The 21,211-nt window shown below is 49.1% G+C and overlaps 1 protein-coding gene across 2 annotated transcripts in view; it reads left to right on the top strand.

Annotated features, from left to right (window-relative positions):
* plekhh3 (pleckstrin homology, MyTH4 and FERM domain containing H3) overlaps positions 1-21,211 on the top strand; it is a 41,626-nt gene that overhangs the window by 8,212 nt on the left and 12,203 nt on the right. For both annotated transcript variants that reach the window (XM_029123104.2, XM_010874549.5), the window contains exons 3-5: positions 10,263-10,360; positions 16,144-16,326; positions 17,783-17,940. In XM_029123104.2, coding sequence (XP_028978937.2) covers positions 10,263-10,360; positions 16,144-16,326; positions 17,783-17,940 — 439 coding nt within the window. The remainder of the gene's footprint in view (positions 1-10,262; positions 10,361-16,143; positions 16,327-17,782; positions 17,941-21,211) is intronic.

Genomic DNA, 21,211 nt, shown 5'->3' on the forward strand with positions numbered 1-21,211 from the left:
CTAGACAATCTTACTCAGTTTACATGATCATAGTGAGGACCGGTAAAACCTGTGGAATCACACTCAAACACATACCTGTTTGTAGTAATAGTAGTAGTAGTAGTAGTAGGAGGAGGGGTGGTAGCAGTTGTAGTATTTGTGCTGGTGGTGGTAGTAGTAGCAGTTGTAGTATCATTACTAGTAGTTGTGATTGTAGTAGTAGTAGTATAATTAGTATTAGTGGTAGGAGTATTACTGGTTGTGATAGTAATAGCAGTGGAGAGGGTGGTAGTGATAGTATTAGTAGTAATATTATAGGTAGTGGTGATGGTAGGAGTATTAATCGTATTCGTAGTAATGGAAGGGATGGTATTAATACTAGTACTAGTAGTAGTATTAGTGGTGGTAGTAGTAGTAATAGTAGTAATATTAGTGGTGTTGACATTAGTATTTCTTGTAGTAGTATTAGTGATGTTGATAGCAGTAGTAATCATGGTGGTAGTAGTAGGAATAGTAGTGGTAATAGTGGTGTTAATAATATTAGTATTTGTGGTGGTAGTAGTTGTAATAGTAGTAGTATTAGTGGTGTTGATAGCAGTAGTATTTGTGGTGGTAGTAGTAGTAATAATAGTAGTATTAGTGGTGTTGATAGCAGTAGTATTTGTGGTGGTAGTAATAGTAGTTGTAGTAGTGGTGGTAGTAGTAGTAATCGTAGTAGTAGTGATAGTAGTAGTATTTGTGGTGGTAGTAATAGTAGTAGTAGTGATAGTAGTAGTATTTGTGGTGGTAGTAGTACTAATAGTAGTAGTAGCGGTGTTGATAGCAGTAGTATTAGTGGTGGTGGTAATAGTGATGTTGACAGTAGTATTTATAATAGTAGTATTAGTGGTGTTGATGGCAGTAGTATTCATGGTGGTAGTAGTAGTAATAGTAGTAGTAATAGTGGTAGTAATAGTGGTGTTAACTGTGAGGCACCCCTGCCACCCTCCTTGCCCGTCTCTGGCCTCACGCAGAACCCAGGACTTCAGGAGCACACCCTGGAGAGCACACCCTCCACAGCACAGCCTGCTGTGGGCCATTATTCCAGGGGTGTGTGTCACCACCTCTGTAGAGCGGAGCACGAGGCCCCAGGGCTCCCGCACTGCTGATTTACTGCTGTCTCTGGAGGGCGTGTGTTGAACGGATAACTGAAATCAGCCCGAGTGTTAAGAGGCATGCTTGACAACCATTATCTGACCACACCCACCCACTGATCCATTTCAAAGCCGGTAGAGTGAGCGTGCAGATCTGGATGTAGTGACAGATTAATATCATACTAGGCCTTAATCTCACAGATTTAGTTCACGGCCCATCGAGAGTCAAGTTGGGGGGGTTCAGACGCAGGTGAATGTGGGCTAGGCAGACAACGCTGGGATTCCACAACGTTGTCTTGCTGACTGGAATTGAATTGTTCTGTCTTCGAGGCAAGCTTTCTGCATGTCTGGTCATTAGGAGGCGGGGCACAAGGCTACCGTGGAAACACGCCACGCCTCCCTGTGCTACAGCACCTCTTCTGAGCAGGAGTGTTCCTAGTACCCATTAGTCATTACAAAGCCGGCAGGCTTCGCTGACGAGCAGGTTGAGTTCTGCTCATGGGAAGCCTCTGGGTGGACATGTAGAGTCACATTATCCACTGTGTCTGGTGTGAGTTGAACACGGTTAGCTAGAGGCCGACCTGTACCACGCCGAGGGGGAGGACGAGAGAGGGAGAGGAAGAGGGAGTCCATTGTGTTGCTCAACTGGTCCGTTGAGCCAGGTGGCTTCTTCCGCAGCCTTTCGAGTGGCAACAGGCCAGACGACCGTGCAACTTGGTGTGAGAATGAACACACGCGAGGGGGAATCGGAAATGAAACGCACGCTGAGGGGATCGGAAATGAAACGCACGCTGAGGGGATCGGAAAATGAAACGCACGCTGAGGGGAATCGGAAATGAAACGCACGCTGAGGGGAATCGGAAATGAAACGCACGCTGAGGGGAATCGGAAATGAAACGCACGCTGAGGGGAATCGGAAATGAAACGCACGCTGAGGGGAATCGGAAATGAAACGCACGCTGAGGGGAATCGGAAATGAAACGCACGCTGAGGGGAATCGGAAATGAAACGCACGCTGAGGGGAATCGGAAATGAAACGCACGCTGAGGGGAATCGCAAATGAAACGCACGCGAGGGGGAATCGGAAATGAAACGCACGCTGAGGGTAATCGGAAATGAAACGCACGCTGAGGGGAATCGGGAATGAAACGCACGCAAGCTCCAGAAAACATTTTGTACCAGCATGAAGTGTCGTGCCCATGCCCACCCAATCTGGTGATTTGGGAGAGTTCCTTGTCTGAAGACAATGCCGTTATTTTTCTCCAAACTTAGCGTTGTTACCAGAGCTTGTGTGCTGTTGCTCCTGACTGTTGCCCTACTCGTACAGAGTGGCATATCATCTAATCACCCGTGGGGCCTGTATAAGACAGACCACAGGCAGACAGACATGACAAGGCAGACAGACATGACCAGGCAGACAGACATGACCAGGTAGACAGACATGACCAGGCAGACAGACATGACCAGGCAGACAGACATGACCAGGTAGACAGACATGACCAGGTAGACAGACATGACCAGGTAGACAGACATGACCAGGCAGACAGACATGACCAGGCATACAGACATGACCAGGTAGACAGACATGACCAGGCAGGCAGACAGACATGACCAGGTAGACAGACATGACCAGGTAGACAGACATGACCAGGTAGATAGACAGACATGATCAGGTAGACAGACATGACCAGGTAGACAGACATGACCAGGCAGACAGACATGACCAGGCAGTCAGACATGACCAGGCAGTCAGACATGACCAGGTAGACAGACATGACCAGGCAGACAGACATGATCGGGCAGGCAGACAGACATGACCAGGCAGGCAGACAGACCTGACCAGTATTTAATTGAAAACAGGGTCAACAGGGTCCAACAGAGGCCTGTCATTTCCCATCTAGTCAGTGTGTCTGTGGGTTAAATGTGCAATTCAGCCTCCACACCACCCTCAGACAGGAGCCCCTCACTCACATGCCGACCTGTCAGTCCCACATCAGTGCTGTTTTCTTCCTTCCAAATACCTCCATCTCCCACCTCAACTGAGCCCCCCAATGGCAGCATTGAGACAGACAAGAGTTAGTGACTCAGGGGTGCTCCCTCCCTCCCTCCCTCCCTCTTTCTCTCCTTCTCTGTCTATCTTCATCCATTTTTGTTCCCTTTTACTCTTTCTGGCAAGAGCATGACTGTTGATGTGGAATGCCAGACGATAAAGGCTAAAAGAGACTGAAAGAAACATTGTTCAAGAATGTCCTTGGATGTGGTTTATGTGGTAATTAGCCATTTGTGTGTCTGTCCTCAGATCTTATGTCAGCTTTCCATACTAATGTAATCAGGACAGGTTTATTACGTTGACCGGCAAAATACCATGGCTTCACTGCCTATTGCCTATTCATAGCCTATTGCCAATGTAACCTACAGCAGGGGTTGACAACATTCGGCAACAGATTTGTTTTGATGGAGATTCTGGATTTATTTTGGGGGAAACAACTCTGAAATCACCATAAATGTAGCCATGTGTGTTTGATTCCCCAAATACAAATGAGATATATTATGTTTGTGTATTTCTTTTTCTCAGTGTAGTCAAAGTATGGAATTATTATATTCTGGCCTCTGGCCTTGGATCCCCTCTGACAGTTTGACCTGCAGCTGAATCTATCCTACCTCTTGCCTACAGTTTCAGTCTCCTGAATCTATCCTACCTCTTGCCTACAGTTTCAGTCTCCTGAATCTATCCTACCACTGGCCTACAGTTTCAGTCACCTGAATCTATCCTACCTCTTGCCTACAGTTTCAGTCTCCTGAATCTATCCTACCACTGGCCTACAGTTTCAGTCACCTGAATTTATCCTACCTCTGGCCTACAATTCCAGTCTCCTTAATCTATCCTACCACTGGCCTGCAGTTTCAGTCTCCTGAATCCATCCTACCACTGGCCTACAGTTTCAGTCACCTGAATTTATCCTACCTCTGGCCTACAATTCCAGTCTCCTTAATCTATCCTACTACTGGCCTACAATTCCAGTCTCCTTAATCTATCCTACCTCTTGCCTACAGTTTCAGTCTCCTGAATCTATCCTACCACTGGCCCACAGTTTCAGTTTCCTGAATCTATCCTACCTCTGGCCTAGCGTTTCAATCTCCTGAATTTATCCTACCTCTGGCCTAGAGTTTCAGTTTTCAGATCTTTTTCAGATCTTTCAATACATTTGCTTCCTTTACACATTGTCAAAGTCACATACATGCCCAAATGCCTTCACCCAAGCACACACACACACACATACTTCCTGTTCTCTCTCAGTTTCCCCCCACGAAACACGTTTATGCACTCCCTCTGCCTAGGCTAGAATTCCTTGGCAGTGGTCTTGAGTAAACAGCATATTTTTAGAGCCGGGAGGTCATATAGGCCCGCTCTTAATCACCACGTTACCATTTTCCCACCAGGGGGCTGAGAGGAGGACGGGATGGAGAACTGATAGAAAGATGACCTCGGAGTCGCTGTCTCCTGATGCTCTGTGCTAGCTAAAATAAGTGTTTGGACGGTTTTCACAGTGTTTGTCAGCGAATCCTCTGTGTCACCACGAGTGTCAATGTGTTTGTTCACAGGAAATAAAAAAGTCTGGGTAACCTGAATGATTTCATGCTTTAAAGCAGGGCTCTGAATCCCAACCCCCGGATCTAGCTTACAGCTCAATCTGATGTGCGTGTAGTACATGTCGGTTAATGGGACCCCTCCCACCGAAAGCTCCGGTGTCATTTCCTGTGCTGGTTACACAGGGGCCGACGTAACATAACCCTGCATGAAAGAGAAAAGGAGAGGTCGACAGGGAGGGAGGTCTGTGATCTGGCTACCTGGTGTTTTCTAGAACTCCACCCTGTTTCACCACATAATTCACTACATTTAACTGTAGGACCCAAGGGCCCTTTTCAACAGCAGTGCACTGAGTAGGGAATAGGGGACCATTTGCCCTGGGGCCCCGAGTTTTGAGGAGCCACTTTGTATTCCGGAGCGGCTCCATCGTTCGGACCAGCGGTCTGGCTCGGACCACGTCCCCCAAGCCCCAAAGCACGGACACTGTTTTTACAACTCTAATTAACAAGACTCATCTGGCTGGCGCTCCACCAGCCTGACTGGAAGGCTGCTCAGGCCCAGGTCTCCTAAACACGCTTCTCATGATGGCAGCGGAGCTTTCTTCCATACAAAGCATAACAGATTGTCTGCTGATATATGGCTATGAGTCTAAATTTGTCTTGCCAGCTGGATCTGATCAGTTATTTCCTTCCTGCTGCGAGTGATTGGGAGAGGGAGAGAGATGGATTGAAGCTTGGCCGGAGAGGCAGACAGATTAACAGTCCAATGGTGGTGATAGTCACTGATCAAGGACAGTATTGAGCCTTCCGATAGGCTGCTTTATTTGCCGGCCCACTCACCCTCTAGAATACATGCACACACACACACACACACACACAGACACGTTGAAACAGGTACACACACAGATTAGACATTGTATTGTGTATGAAAAGTACAGCATATAGGGGCGTATTGTTTGCAAACGATAACTCAAATCTCCCCCAGTACACCCCCCTCCTCCACTGTCTACAACACACACTCCCCCCCCTCTCCCCCCACTTCCTCCTCTCCCTGCTTTCTCTCCCCCCCTCTCTCTTCCCACTCTTTCTTCCCCCTCTCTCTTCCCGCTTTCTCTTCCCTCTCTCTTTGTTAGCGAGCTTACCGTTAATGTGGGGCACCCAGATGGTATGTCTTAGAGTGCTGGTGTTACATTGGAGGGAACTAACAGTGGGGGAGAAAGAGAAGGGTGAGATTGATGGAGAGGGAGACGGGCTGCCGGCCATCTGGTCTGCAGGAGGTTTCCATGTGTTCTCATTCACTTCCGTAAACACGGCATCACAAGTGGGTTTTTCCAAGCTCGCCACGTTCCTGACATCGCCAGGCCCAGAACCTCTGGACAAGGACATGGCTGGAGTGGAGCCGTACATGGACAGACTGCGCACTCTGTTTCATGAGGAAACAAAACCTGAAACACGAGGAGGTTTGTATTGGAGCGCCTCCCCCCTGTGCTCCCCCTCCGGTCCATCCTGTCCTGGCCGCGTCAGAGTCTCTCTGTTGGAGTGGAGGAACGGGGCTGGGCGGGCCTCTTCTCCCCCCATGCCGCTTAATCCCCGTGTCAAATTGTTTCCTGGCCACCACAGGAAGTCAGCACTCAAGGCCACTCCGTCACGGCCTCAACCCGGGCCTTCTGGGAGCGCGGGGGTGGGGAGTGAGGAGCGGGGGGCGGGGTTCTGCTGGACAGCTGTGGAAAGCCCAGCGCCTCATCTGTTAGAGTGCCAACATGTGCCCCCAGCTGCACTGCAGATGCACCCCCTCCATCCACCAGGAGGGCTGTCTCCCATGAAGCCTGCCAACCCCCCACCTCCTCCATCCGGCCTCGGTAGCTTAGTTCCCTCCACTCATTCACAAGGCCCTTGTTACTCAATTAGCTGTGTTTAAACGTTCATTTGGGCCCTGTGTGGGCGGCAGGGCCTGTTAGTGGCAGCTTGACACAGCCGAGGTCCACAGACTTTCAGATGGTCCGCTTCTCAAAATGTTCACCGCTTTGTCCGTTTCTTTGAACTTTTAACACAGACGCGTTGGACCATCCCCACCCCAACCCGGTTCATCTTACCAAAATGTCGTACACACTCCCACTCACGCTTCTTATCCTGGACACAAAGTGCCAGAGGACCCCCTCCCAAACCTGTAGCATATGGGTTTCTAAGCTCTAACAAGCCCTTGTGTTTTCCCGTATGGTTTTGTCTTTGACGTTCTTTGATGTGGTGACGCCCGTCTCTGCAGCCAGTCACAATGGCAGATTGTGTGTCAGACTTCAGTGGAAGGCCCGGGGACCCAGATGGCCTCTGATAAGCTGAGGGCCCATCAGAGCTGAAGGTCAGGCTTTTGTTTGGACAGAGACAGAGTGAAAGACGGAGTGAAAGGTCAACCGGAGGGTTTAACACCGGCCGTTATTCTCTTTTCCTTCCCCCGTTTCTCTACACTTAAATCTGGCGAGCAGTCTCTCTGAAGGTGCCTGTAATCAGCAAGTGCATCTCAGCTCTTAAATCCTGCCTTAAGTTAGTTTTAATAGGTACGGCTGTGTAATTTTCCACATGTGGTTAGTGTTGTCCTCGCTCACAATATCTTCCCTCAGGATTGTCATACAGTAGGGCTCTAGCTTTAGGTAGGAAATTGACCCATTTCTTGGTTAGATGATTGCTGGTTTAAGTTCTCAGGAAATAGGCTAGCTTACATTTGTGCCCTTTGGCAAGGCAGTAGCTCTCAAGGTACCAGTCTAAGGCTGAGCTGTAACATGCTGTACCCGCTGTACCCAGCTCTCCGGGCTCCAGACTTGACGTGCTTTGGTGTTAACTCCTCCACATACCAACACGCTATCCCCCACTAGCAGTCTGGAGTTCTCTGTAGAGCCAAACCCCAACTCGGACTGTGGCCCTCCATTTGAAGGGCTGTTGTAGGTCTGTCTGCGTGTCTGTTTCGGTAGCAGGGTTTATTGGAGGGCTCAGTGAGAGCCGGGTGACGTTAGTGTGTGAATGCTGACTTGGTGTAGTGTGACAGGGCTCTGACCCTCTCTTTCTGACTCGGATGTTTCCCCTGCTGAACCAGTCATTCGGTCGGGGCAAGCTGCAGTACAGTGCTTAATGGAAAGTCTACCCCCAATTGAACTTTCTCACATTTTGTTGTGTGTCTTCCACTTACTTATAAACCGCAGTCAACCCTTTTAAGGGGATTTTAAAATGTATTGATATATTTGAAAGCGCAGAAGTTATATTATAATTGAGTGTCCACGGACTCCGTTACAGCCGAGTCTGTCGTTTCTCTACCAACTTTGCAGACCTATATTTGGCAGTGTTTTATCGTGCTTCTTTTGAAAACTGTTCAAGCTCTCTCAAGTTCCTTGGGGAGTGTCGAAAGACAGCAGTCATGCAAAAAAAAAATGATTGGATTTAGCTCAATGGTCTGACTGGGCAACTCGAGGACAATTTGCTTTTCATTGCAGAGCCACTCTAGTTTGCGTAGTTGAAGTTAAAATGTTTTGTCACAGTTTCGGCTTCAATTCAGGGGATGCTTTTTTAGGTGAGGTGCTGTGTTGGGTTTGTAAGAAACGTAACAACCAATAGACATCACCGGACACTGGGTGTCTTCCCCGTTGGTGCTCTGGCTGGCCTCCACTAACGCCGTCTCCAGTTCAGGGCCTTTTTGCCTTTAGCCTTGTCATTAAGAATGTAAAAACAATGCTCAATTGGATTCAGATCTGGTGATTTACTTGACCAGTCAAGAATGTTTTCACCCTGACGAACTCCTTGGTGGTTATAGCAGTGTGTTTGGGGTCATTGTCCCACTGCACGATAAAGTGCCATCCGGTGAGTTATGAGGCAGTTATGAGGCAGTTATGAGGCAGTTATGAGGCGTTTCTGTACACAATTCATCCTGCTGTCATGCATCTCTAAAACATACCCCCCTCTGTAATTCAATGGGGAGGTCTTTTGATGGCAGGTACTCTTTGAGAAGTAAGGGATTCAGAAGTTTTCGGAAAATGGGCAGACACTCTAGACTGCTATCCTAGCTTCGACTGGAAGCCTGTTCCTCCATTGGACTCAACAGAGTGTAATTATACAATAGGGTCTACATTCATGTGGAACCCCAACATCCCCCAACTATTGTATGTTTTCTCACAAGCAAACTTTGACACACAGTACAAAAAGGTGAATAGTGAGATAATGAGATACCTTGAGCATGTCAGCAGAGTTCTGTAAGCCGAGGTGAGAAGGACATTATATTTTTAGACTCATTGATTATATTGTCCTTTCCATAAGGACTAACCTTCCGTCTGATCGATAATCACAGGAGTCAACCCAGAGAACACTATCCAATATCCCTTTCACAAAGGATTTGCTTTAATTGGTCCTCTTCTATACTGACAAATGTTTATCCCGTTCTTATTGACATTCCGGTAGACAAGAAATCAAGGTGGGAGGAGTTGGACGCAGATTGCGTATTGTTTCTAACAATGCCAAGATTATAGTTACATCATACCAAGCCGGAGCCAGAAATCCTTACCAGACCTGTAGCTGAAAACAAATGGACCAGTTTTGGTTTTGGTGTGTATATTCCTTTCAGATACCTTTTAGATAAATAAGAAAGCTGGCATGGTTTTTGGCTTAGTAAAAAAGGAATGTATGAGAACGATGTACAGATGAAAGAGGGACGCCTGCCAGAACAAATTTCCTGCCTGGTGTTTTTAGAGGAAGTTAAGAGGGAGGGTTTGTGCCTTCGTACCTCACACACTAGTTCCATGCAGGAAATAGAGAAAATAAACTAGCAATTAGATAAATAAATGAGCATAGATAAACCTTCTAAACAATCTAATGGGCTGTAAATGGGGCTTGGCCAGAGATAACAAGCAGAGCTTTGGGTCGTCCAAAACCCTGCCTGCCAAGCCAGATGCCCACAGCACCAACATGATGCTTCTTCAACGGGGCCTTTCAGACTGAGAGACGGGAGAGAGGATGGGATTGAGCCATCGTTTCCCATAATTCCCAGGTGGTTTTGAGGTGGTTTATAGGTTTTAATTGTGTGACAACAGTGTGACCTCTTAAACTCTCTCTCCCTCTGCCCCGGGACTTCCTGGCTGGCTGGCATCGAGTCAGTCCGGCGTCACTCTGTCACGTTTATTTTCAGTCCTCTGCTTCTCTCCAGTCCACTGTGCTCTCCAGCCAAAGCGATAAAAGACAGACAAGCTGTCCATGGTGGTGTGGTATGCATGCAGCTGGGGAGGCGCGGGGGGGGTGGGGGTGGGGGAGGGGGGGGTTTGCATGGAGGCGGAGGGGGCCGGGCTGGGGACATGGGTGAGGAGGGAGAGATATTCACAGCACTTCAACTCCCACTCCACTCTTACTTCAGGTTGGCGGAGAGTCATTTGGGAGTTGTTCAATGGGTGTATGTGTGTGTGTGTGTTGTTAGACTCCTCCCCCTCCCCTAGACTAAGAGCCAATAGGGCATTGTGCGGGGGTGTTGTATAACACAGTAAGGGTTAGTTATTAACCATTTCTCCCCTCTGTTTGTCCATCCATCTCACACAGACACAGCCTGTCCGAAGTTCCTGATGAGATGAAGAACCTGATCATAGAAAAGAGCAAGATAATGGGCCTGGAGGAAAACCCTGAGCTGCTCGTCCAAGGTGAGTTTCCCTGTCTGCCTGCATGTCTTCCTGTCTGCCTGCATGTCTTCCTTTCTGTCTGTCTGACAGACACACTTCTGTGTCATAGTGTTGTTATAGTGATGTATCTATAGTAGTGCTATAGGGATTTGCGTAACAAATGCTTGAAGAGTGTTTTGGATCATCATGTGAGTTGGCCTTTGGTTGCAAATTGAAAGACCAGGGGAAACTCTTGGCGCATAAGCACTGGTTTAATAGACAGTCTTGCTGATCAAGTTATTATCTCTGTGCATAGGTAGCTAGAAGATGTTACCACTCAATAAAAGCAAACCCTTCGTGCGAGTGGCGCTGCAATTCTTGAAGATGAGGGAAGAGAGGAGACGACTGCTTCGCGTCATGGTAGTTGGAGGAAGGATGTTAAACTGATGGAGCACTGTGTACTTTGAGGAATCCTAAATATATTACTTCCCATGTGTATATAGGCAGATTAAAACGTGTTCAAGACAAGTGTTCCCTATAGTAAGTTTTACCCACTGGCAGATTGTAGGTTTTCACCAAATCGACATGAGTTTCATGATCTGTGTCCCTGGCCGTGCATTAGCCCTTGAACATTCCACCCAATATTCTCCAGAGGGCCTTGGACTAACTCACCAAGCACAAAGCTGAAATGACGTGATGACAAACGCTGTCATGGAGCTCTCGTAGATTGCAGCTTGGACTGGTTGCCACACCGTGCCTGTATGTGCTGACGTTTCAGGATGACATACTGGGTCCTCCGAGAGCGCCACCCAAGAGACTAGTGTTATCTGACCACCGCAAGTAGACCAAATGATGCTTCTGCACTGCACTTTACCTCCCCCCACACACACCCCCATCCTGCATGCAAACACACACACACACACACTCTGCCACCAGTAATCATGAAATGACGATCATCAGCAGTGTTAAGAGCCTGGCGTGCCCACCGATGTCTGAAGAGTGATCTCACAGGCTATTCATGTGGGATTTTCCTGCTACCCAAACGGTTGCCGTAAAATGCCAGCGCTTGGATAAGTTACGTCCTGTTTGGGACGGCGGCAGCCTGAAGGGCTAATTCTGACAGCAGTTACCAAGCAGCGTACGGTCTGTCTGAACGCACTCTGCTCCCTTTGTTTCCCCGTCTGAGTCGGGGGGGGGGGGGGGTGCCGGGGCAAGAGGGGGGCTTTCCTTCCTTCCCCACGGGCCCCGGGGTGTCCACGACACTCCGCGGCTCTCCTGCTGGCTTGGTGGGCACCTCCACCGCCTCTGTAGTGTGACGGCCTGTCCTCCTCTGTCTGCCGGGGTGTTGTGGTGGGGTGCAGGGATTTTCAACGGGACATCCTCGAGCAACCCAGACCAAGTGTCGCCTGGCTGTCTAAAACCAGCCACCAATCTTACACAGCGATAGGGGAGGAGGGGGGAGAGAGAGGGAGGGATTAGAGGGAGGGAATCCTAGACGGGATAGAGTTGCAGTCTCTTTGTTATTTCACACTGAGAATGTTACATATGACTTAAAGTTGTTACTTGGGGAGTGATTCGGTCTACTCCATTAGATATCCTACTCCATTAATACCCTACTCCATTAAAACCCTACTCCATTAATACCCTACTCCATTAAAACCCTACTCCATTAAAACCCTACTCCATTTAATATCCTACTCCATTTAATATCCCACTCCATTAAAACCCTACTCCATTAATACCCTACTCCATTTAATATCCCACTCCATTAAAACCCTACTCCATTAATACCCTACTCCATTTAATATCCCACTCCATTAAAACCCTACTCCATTAATACCCTACTCCATTTAATATCCAACTCCATTAAAACCCTACTCCATTAATACCCTACTCCATTTAATATCCTACTCCATTAATACTCTACTCCATTTAATATCCTACTCCATTAATACCCTACTCCATTTAAAATCCTACTCCATTAATACCCTACTCCATTAATACCCTACTCCATTAATACCCCACTCCATTTAATATCCTTCCCTGTTCAGTTTGGTTCAATTGAACCTTACTGACACTCTGTGCTCATAATGGTATCTGGTGACTACCCGATACTCATCCCAATGTCTGGTGACTACCCGATACTCATCGAGATGTCTGGTGAATATCCAATAATCATCCAAATGTCTGGTGACTACCAGATACTCATCCAGATGTCTGGTGACTACCAGATACTCATCCAGATGTCTGGTGACTACCAGATACTCATCCCGATGTCTGGTGACTACCAGATACTCATCCCGATGTCTGGTGACTACCAGATACTCATCCCGATGTCTGGTGACTACCCGATACTCATCCCGATGTCTGGTGACTACCCGATACTCATCCCGATGTCTGGTGACTACCAGATACTCATCCCGATGTCTGGTGACTACCCGATACTCATCCCAATGTCTGGTGACTACCAGATACTCATCCCAATGTCTGGTGACTACCCGATACTCATCCCGATGTCTGGTGACTACCAGATACTCATCCCGATGTCTGGTGACTACCCGATACTCATCCCGATGTCTGGTGACTACCCGATACTCATCCCGATGTCTGGTGACTACCCGATACTCATCTCGATGTCTGGTGACTACCAGATACTCATCCCGATGTCTGGTGACTACCAGATACTCATCCCGGTGTCTGGTGACTACCAGATACTCATCCCGGTGTCTGGTGACTACCAGATACTCATCCCGATGTCTGGTGACTACCCAATACTGATGTCTGGTGACTATCAGATACTTTTTAATCCCTCCTATAGCTCCATAACAAACAGAGATACAATGGAAGGACAGAATAGCTCCTTAGAGAGAGACTCCAGTGTTGTCTTAGTCTATGTTTAAGGGGGAAGGGCCATCATAAGGGATCAGGGGTCACAAATGAAACAAATTAAGGGCGAACCATGGCCCACAGGGGAGACATCAGCAGGCCAGGGAGATGGGATCCAGATGGAGGGCTGTGGGGGAGGGAGAGAGGCAGGGGGTCCACACCAAGACTGTTCTCCCTCCCGATCTCTCCCTCTTTCTCCCTGTAACTTGGGTCCTTCTCACTGTCACAGCAGCTGCTGGATGTCTTGTGTGACTGACAGAGATGTACACATGTTTAACCACTCTCAGCCGGGACAGTCCCCCGACGCCTCCTGTCCTGCTGAGCGGTTTGGATTGGTCCGTTCTGTTTTGGTACCCCAGCGTCCTGTTCTGGACTGCGTTGGGCGGGCTTATAGTGTGTTCCTGGCTGCCACTGAGATCACCACCCTGAACGGGGACACACGGGTTACTGGTAATGAAGGCTCTGCCTGGGAAGAGAAGTTAACAGATGGAATGAAGGGAAATGACGAGGAGCGCAAGAGAGAGAGACTAAGCAGGGGGAGAAAGGGAGGTGTAGGGAAAGAGGGAGAGACTGAGCAGGGAGAGAGGAGGAGGTCAAGGGAAAGCAGGGAGAGAGGAGGTATAGGGAAAGCAGGGAGAGGGAAGGAGGTGTAGGGAAAGCAGGGAGAGGGAAGGAGGTGTAGGGAAAGCAGGGAGAGGGAAGGAGGTGTAGGGAAAGCAGGGAGGGGGAAGGAGGTGTAGGGAAAGCAGGGAGAGGGAAGGAGGTGTAGGGAAAGCAGGGAGGAGGAAGGAGGTGTAGGGAAAGCAGGGAGGAGGAAGGAGGTGTAGGGAAAGCAGGGCTGCTTGTTGACCACAGACGAAGCTGTGACGCTGGCTTGGCGTCAGAGCCACTTCTCCTTAGGTAGCCGCATGAACATGGAAGTGCTGTTCCCATAGACGCCCCCACGCTGGCACACACAGACCCACCAGCCTGCCCCCCTCAGCTGGGGACCAGACGGCCAGCCCCATCTGTCAGCCCTCACTGTGAATTCTGACCACTGCTGCCCCCCCCGACCCCCAGCTCTCCCCCTCACCACCATCTCTCTCACCCCCATCTATCTCTTTCCAGGAAGCCCCTGAGCAGAGCCTGGCCCAACCGGTTTATTTATCCTAACAGATCAAATATTTAGATGGAACAATGTGCCCAGCCTGTGTCCTGAACGGCACCCTGTTCTCGCTGGAGTGCATTCCCTTTGACCCTAAGCTGTGAGGATAGTGTGTTATTTAGGAACGCAGCCATTGTGGCATTGCATTGGCTGGGTCAGGTGTTTGGACCCTCCCTGGGCGGGGTTGGCAGTACGCCCCCTTCATGTGGATTGTCATGTCACCAGGCACCAAACGCCAACAAGACTGGCAACGGCACGGAACTGAAATGTGCATTCTCGTTGGACAAACTCAGGTGTGTTTCAGAGCATTTTGTCTGGTTTTGTGCCTTTCGAACGCCACCCGGTTCATGAGGACCTGTCTGATGTGACAGGACAGTTGTCTGAAGGTGAAGAGCCTCTCTGTCTCCCTCCCTGCCTCCTTACGTGTCTGGGCGTCAACGAAAGGCCGCCCCGGGAGCTCTCTCCCTGCTCCACCACCAGCGGCTCTGTTCTTCCAGCCGTTTCTACAGCTGTAATTATCTTGTTGGCCTTAATGTCTGACTGGGCCATTAGTGGCTGTTATTTTTAACATGCTCAGCGCGTTAGAGACATCCTTCATTTTTGTTAGGTTCAACCTCTTAGTTATTCCCAGCCTGATTAACCCTCCAAGGACAATTGTCGTGTTTTATGTTAGATGAGTCTTAAAGGGGTAACGCACCACACACTACACATACCTATGATATACATGGAATATATAGATGGGTGACAATTCAAATGAAAAACCTTTGTAATGAGGGCTTTATGCACTACAGCCTTATGATAATATCCCTGTTTGTATAATTGGGAAAGAGTTGCTTTTCTGTTTTTCCTTACATATCGCAGTAATACAGCATCATGCTCATTGAATGTGGGCTTTTTCGATCCACAATTTCTAAACCAGTTTCCTGACGTCTTTCCCATGGAAAAGCTTTAGTCACTGTTCCTATTGAAACACCCGCCAGTTGAGCAGTCTGTGACTGAAGCTCCTGCCATCTGACCCTCTTTCAAAGTCACTGAAATCCTTTCCTCTTGCCAATTTCATCCAAAATCGAGGTCAGGTTTTTGACCCCAATTACTTTGCAGGGATGTTGTAGTGTTAGGTTGAGATGTATGAATCATATTTACACCATAAAGCTGAAACAGAACTGTGGAACCAGGGATGTTGTAGTGTTAAGTTGAGGTGTATGAATCCTATTTACATAAAGCTGAAACAGAACTGGTGAACCAGGGATGTTGTAGTGTTAAGTTGAGGTGTATGAATCTTATTTACTTCATAAAGCTGAAACAGAACTGGCGAATCAGGGATGTTGTAGTGTTAAATTGTGGTGTATGAATCTTATTTACATAAAGCTGAAACAGAACTGGTGAACCAGGGATGTTGTAGTGTTAAGTTGAGGTGTATGAATCTTATTTACTTCATTAAGCTGAAACAGAACTGGCGAATCAGGGATGTTGTAGTGTTAAATTGAGGTGTATGAATCTTATTTACTTCATAAAGCTGAAACAGAAGTGGTGAACCACCCATCCCCACCAGTAGCAGGGCTACAAGGCAGATAGAACCAGAATAACTTCATAACGACCCAGAGGCCTGTTTTGTTGCATTGCAGAGCACTTCAGTGCAGACCTCTGAAAGCTCTATCCAGATGACTTTGTATTAAAGCGTGTTTTTTTATATGGAAAAATAACTGTGACGCTCTGGCAGCAGCTGTGAGGGAACCTAGTCGTGTTACATCCAATAAAGGTCTGTGTGTGTGTGTGTGTGCGTGCGTGCGTGCAGGCTGGCTTTTTCGGGACGTGCATGGAGGCTGGATAAAGCAGCGGCGCTACTGGTTTGTCCTGAGCCAAGACTCTCTAGACTACTACAATGGATCAGAGAGAGGAGCTGTCAGGCTGGGGACCCTGGTGCTGACCAACCTCTGCTCTGTCGTCTGGCCTGACAAACACACCTACAAGGAGACTGGTGAGTGACACACACACACACACACACAACATGCATTAACACACACGCAACACAAAAATGCTTGCCGGGGCGTATGGGGACACACACGCAAACACAAAAATGCATGCCGGGGCGTATGGACGGACACACACACACACCCACACACACACACACACTGACTCATACACACCAAGTCCAAGCCTTTCCACATGCCCTGTTTGGATAGCTAAGCTCTACATAACGAGGCCCATACTGGTCCCCTATCCTTCTGCGGTTCAGTGATCAAATATTGGTGAAGATGCAAAAGCGGTGGAAGATTTGGGGTTTTTTCTCCTGTGAGTCCAGTCCAGAGTAGAGGAAGTGTGGAAGGCCCAGTCTGCCTCTCTGAATCATCAGCACCATGACCTTTGGACTGCCCGGCTGACAGGAATTGCCGGGGGAACTCAGACCAAAAGTGATTATGTTGTTGTGAGGACAGAGAGGCCTGGGAGTTCTTCAGTTACTCACAGACAACACTCATGTATACAAGACGCCCCAGTGTCTGTTTGGAAGAAATTGACTTCAGCCAACCGCTTAAAACCTGTAAAAGACTGCTAAGAAACAACAAGGACATTTTCCCCTTAATAAGTATTCATGCTGTGGGACTTTCCTGCAGAGAACTGGAAGGTCTAAAGGCTGCTTTTGTCTTTCCCTGGGTGTCACTGCTGGCTCCTAGCTGGCCTATGGAACGAATCCACGGCTTCCTCCTTATACTCTCATAATATACTAGTTCCCCTTCAGGCTCAATATCTCCCTCTACCACTCCAACAGTCAGCTCTTCCCTGGTGGGATTAAGGTGAGTCGGGCCAAATCAGTTCCTGAGACATAAACCTGTCATTAGCGCGCACACACACACACACACACACAACGAAACCAACACACACAGTTTAGTTGAACTTTTATACGTGACTAAGAAGGTCAACAGGAACAAATCAGAATGCCAAGTCACGTATGTTGAATGAGATCATATGGTAAGACGCTGAGGGTTTACTGTTGGCCGGTAGTTCCCCTGCCTCCACTCCGTCCTGTACATCCTGTGGGAGTGTCAGGGCTTTCTCTCTTCTTACTGACAGACAGGCCTCATTGTTCTGGCAGAACAGAACACTCACGCAGCTTGGGTCTGCCCTTCGGTCCTGACCGAGCTGTAGGTTACCCGCAGTAGGTGATCAAATCAGGAGCCCCTGTCAGGTTGACTTCTGACCCCGTTAAAACCGAGAGAGGAAGTTGGTGAGCAGCATCACGCCAGATAATGTACGGCGTCCCGTGTCCAGACCGCATGAGCCTGGGGGAGGGGGACTTCCTCACAAACTGAAACCACCAGTTATTACTCGGGTTCGGCTGTCCAGCGCTCGCTCGGGAAAGTTCACTTTCGGTGTTTTCAGCTTGGCTTTTCGTTGCACAACTGCGGTGCCGTTTGACTTCCCTGTGTGTGTTTCAGGCTACTGGAGCGTCACAGTTCACGGTCGTAAACACTGCTACAGGCTGTTCACCCGGCACTTCAACGAGGCGGTGCACTGGGCCTGTGCCATCCAGAAGGTCATCGACACCAAGGACCCTGTGGAGACACCCACTCAGCTCCTAATCCGAGACATAGAGGTAAGACACACACACACACGCGCGTTCACGCCACCGCACGCCGTCTGCATGTCGTCACCCCTGACCAGGCCGCGGCCAGACGGCCCATGACGGGGGGGGGGGGGGTCACCAAAATACAAGAGCGGCAAGAGCAAAAAAAACTACCATATCCCGCCGCTCCGTCTCCACGGCAACCTCACGGACACCCTGGGTTGCCAGGGACTGCCGATGCAGCCGTCTCCGAGGAATTACATCATCCGATTCCCCTGCAGGCGCGCCGTGTCACCGTGACTGGACCACCTGCCCTGTTTCAAGGAACGGTTCGTCCGGAGGGGCTGACGTTCTGCAGGGCGTCGTAATTGGACCGGTTCTGGGGTGGCTGTCTGTCTGTTTACCCACAGAGAAACATGCCTCACTTGAATGAGGCACACTGAGATCTCCTATTAATAAAGTATGATGGCATTCATCACTGAGAGAAAGAAAACCCAGAGCTCTCTCCGCCATCACTGTGGAATCTACCGGGGGTGTTAAGTCTGGGGGGCTATTCTGAGTTTGGGTGATGCTTGTCAGTGTGCTGACAGCCTGCCATCTTATCATCACACCAGAAGGTGTTTAAAGTAGTTGATTGTGTGTGTTTAAATGAGCCAATTCTGTGCGTGCACATGTGTTTGTTATGTTTGTGTATATTCCCCAAACACATTCCCAGCCTTTTCAGAGGTGTAACAGAGAAGGACTCCTGTATTTTTAGAGCAGCAGTTGCTAGCGAGCAGCACGTGCTGGAATCTCATTGAGCAGACGGATGGGTGACTGTGTTGCATCACCCCCACCCCCCCACCCCCACCCCACCCTCTGGGGGGAGGAGCGGTGGCCAGATAACCACTGCCCCACTTGGCCTCCACGGTTCCTAATCTCTCGGCAAGAGTCTGTAATCTGGTGCAGAGGGTTTAATCTGCCCCTCTCAGTCTGCCCGTCCCCAGCTCGACGGAAGGAGGGGTCCCCTTCCCCTCTCCACTCCTTATCAACTCTTCCTAACACTCCTTCTCACACCTGAGACAAAGGCCAGCCACTCGCACTGTATGTGGGAGAACACTAAAAATGAACAGAGACAGCGGAGTGGGGAGGGAGAGAGAGACAGGGGAGAGGGGAGGGAGGGGAGAGACAGGGGAGAGGGGAGGGAGAGAGAGACAGGGGAGAGGGGAGGGAGAGAGAGACAGGGGAGAGGGGAGGGAGAGAGAGACAGGGGAGAGGGGAGGGAGAGAGAAACAGGGGAGAGGGGAGGGAGAGAGAGACAGGGGAGAGGGGAGGGAGGGGAGAGACAGGGGAGAGGGGAGGGAGAGAGAGACAGGGGAGAGGGGAGGGAGAGAGAGACAGGGGAGAGGGGAGGGAGAGAGAGACAGGGGAGAGACAGGGGAGAGGGGAGGGAGAGAGAGACAGGGGAGAGACAGGGGAGAGGGGAGGGAGGGGAGAGACAGGGGAGAGGGGATGGAGAGAGAGACAGGGGAGAGGGGGAGGGAGAGAGAGACAGGGGAGGGAGAGAGAGACAGGGGAGAGGGGGAGGGAGAGAGAGACAGGGGAGGGAGAGAGAGACAGGGGAGAGGGGGAGGGAGAGAGAGACAGGGGAGAGGGGAGGGAGAGAGAGACAGGGGAGAGGGGTTGAAAGAATGAACAGAAGAGCTCTTTGTGTGATAGAAGCGCTTATCTCTGAGTGTAGATGAGGCTCTGCCATCAGACATGGAGGTGAAGGGAGATGGCCATTTCAGCCTTGGACCGCCAATCTGTGTGTGTGTGTGTGTGTGTGTGTGAAAGAGGGAGTGAGAAGAGAGTTAGGGAGAGAGGTGGAAGGAGAGGGGGAGACAATGAGTGGGAGAGACAGTGAAGGTAGGAGACCGTGAGGGAGAGAGAGAGACAATGAGTGGGAGAGACAGTGAGGGTGGGAGACCGTGAGGGAGAGTGGGAGAGAGAGTGAGGACAAAGTAAGAGTCCGCTTTTAGAATATGTGATCTGTCTGAATCCTGTAGGTTATACATTAATACCATTGTTTTTCTTTCTTTATATAGACAGCATTGTGTCCTAGTGGACTGAGAGCAGTACAGACACTATATCACCTGTAGAAATTGGTTTGTGTGTGTAGGTTATGGCTGTCTGTCCACTGTACAATCCACATTAACAAACTGGGTATTTTGCATCCTTATTGCTGATTGGTTGATAGCCGTGGTACATTTAAGCAATAAGACACAAGGTATGTGGTATTGGCCACAAAAAGGCCCACAAGATTCTTTATTGACGGATTATTATAAACCAGTTACCAACACAATTAGTGAAAGAAGTGAAAAAAGTGAAAAAGTTATGCCGTACCTGTGACATATGGTCTAATATACCACAGCTATCAGCTAATCAGATTCGAGCCATCCTGGTTTATAAGAGACGATATACCACAGGCATGACATTACAACCATTTTTATTATTGGTTAACTAGTTTTTCTCACTGGTGTACTCACCCTCTCCACCTTCATTACTCAGAAGTATATGTGAATGGGTTGTGACTGTAAAGTATTCATGCATTTCACCTTGCGTTGTTGCCATGGTCACTAACAATCTATAGACACAGCAGTCATTGATGACCAGAAGCTGAATAGGGCCAAAGACTTTAAACAGGAAGCACTGACTAGGACGCTCAGGTGGCCCGTTCAGTCTGCTGTCCAACCTGCTGTGTGTGTGGAAGAGTGGTAACAACAGCCTGTAAGTGTCTGTTCAGTGGACAGTTTCCTGCATGGTCCCAGTTCAGTACAGACATTCTGCTCTGTTAACCAGGGAAATGTGTTACCTTTGCCCCACAGAGGAGGGGGAACGGGCGGGTGGTTCTGTAGCCAGAGAGGATCAGGGTGCCAAGAACATATTACTAATGGTCAACAGGTGCAAGACGGGGAGAGGTGGATGTTGCCCTGGCATGAAGATACCATAGTGGCAGAGCAGACATACACTTGACACACACACAGACACACTGACACACACAGATGCACAGACACACTGACTGACACACACACACTGACACACACAGACGCACTGACACACTGACACAGACACACTGACACACACAGACGCACTGACACACAAACAGGCACACACTGACACAGACACACTGACACACACAGACACACTGACACACACCAACACACTGACACACACAGACGCACTGACACACAGACACACTGACAGACACAGACGCACTGAGACACACAGAAACACTGACACACACAGACACACTGACAAACACACTGACTGACACAGACAC

This window comes from Esox lucius, chromosome 11 (genome assembly GCF_011004845.1).
Source record: "Esox lucius isolate fEsoLuc1 chromosome 11, fEsoLuc1.pri, whole genome shotgun sequence".
Taxonomy (NCBI): Eukaryota; Metazoa; Chordata; class Actinopteri; order Esociformes; family Esocidae; genus Esox; species Esox lucius.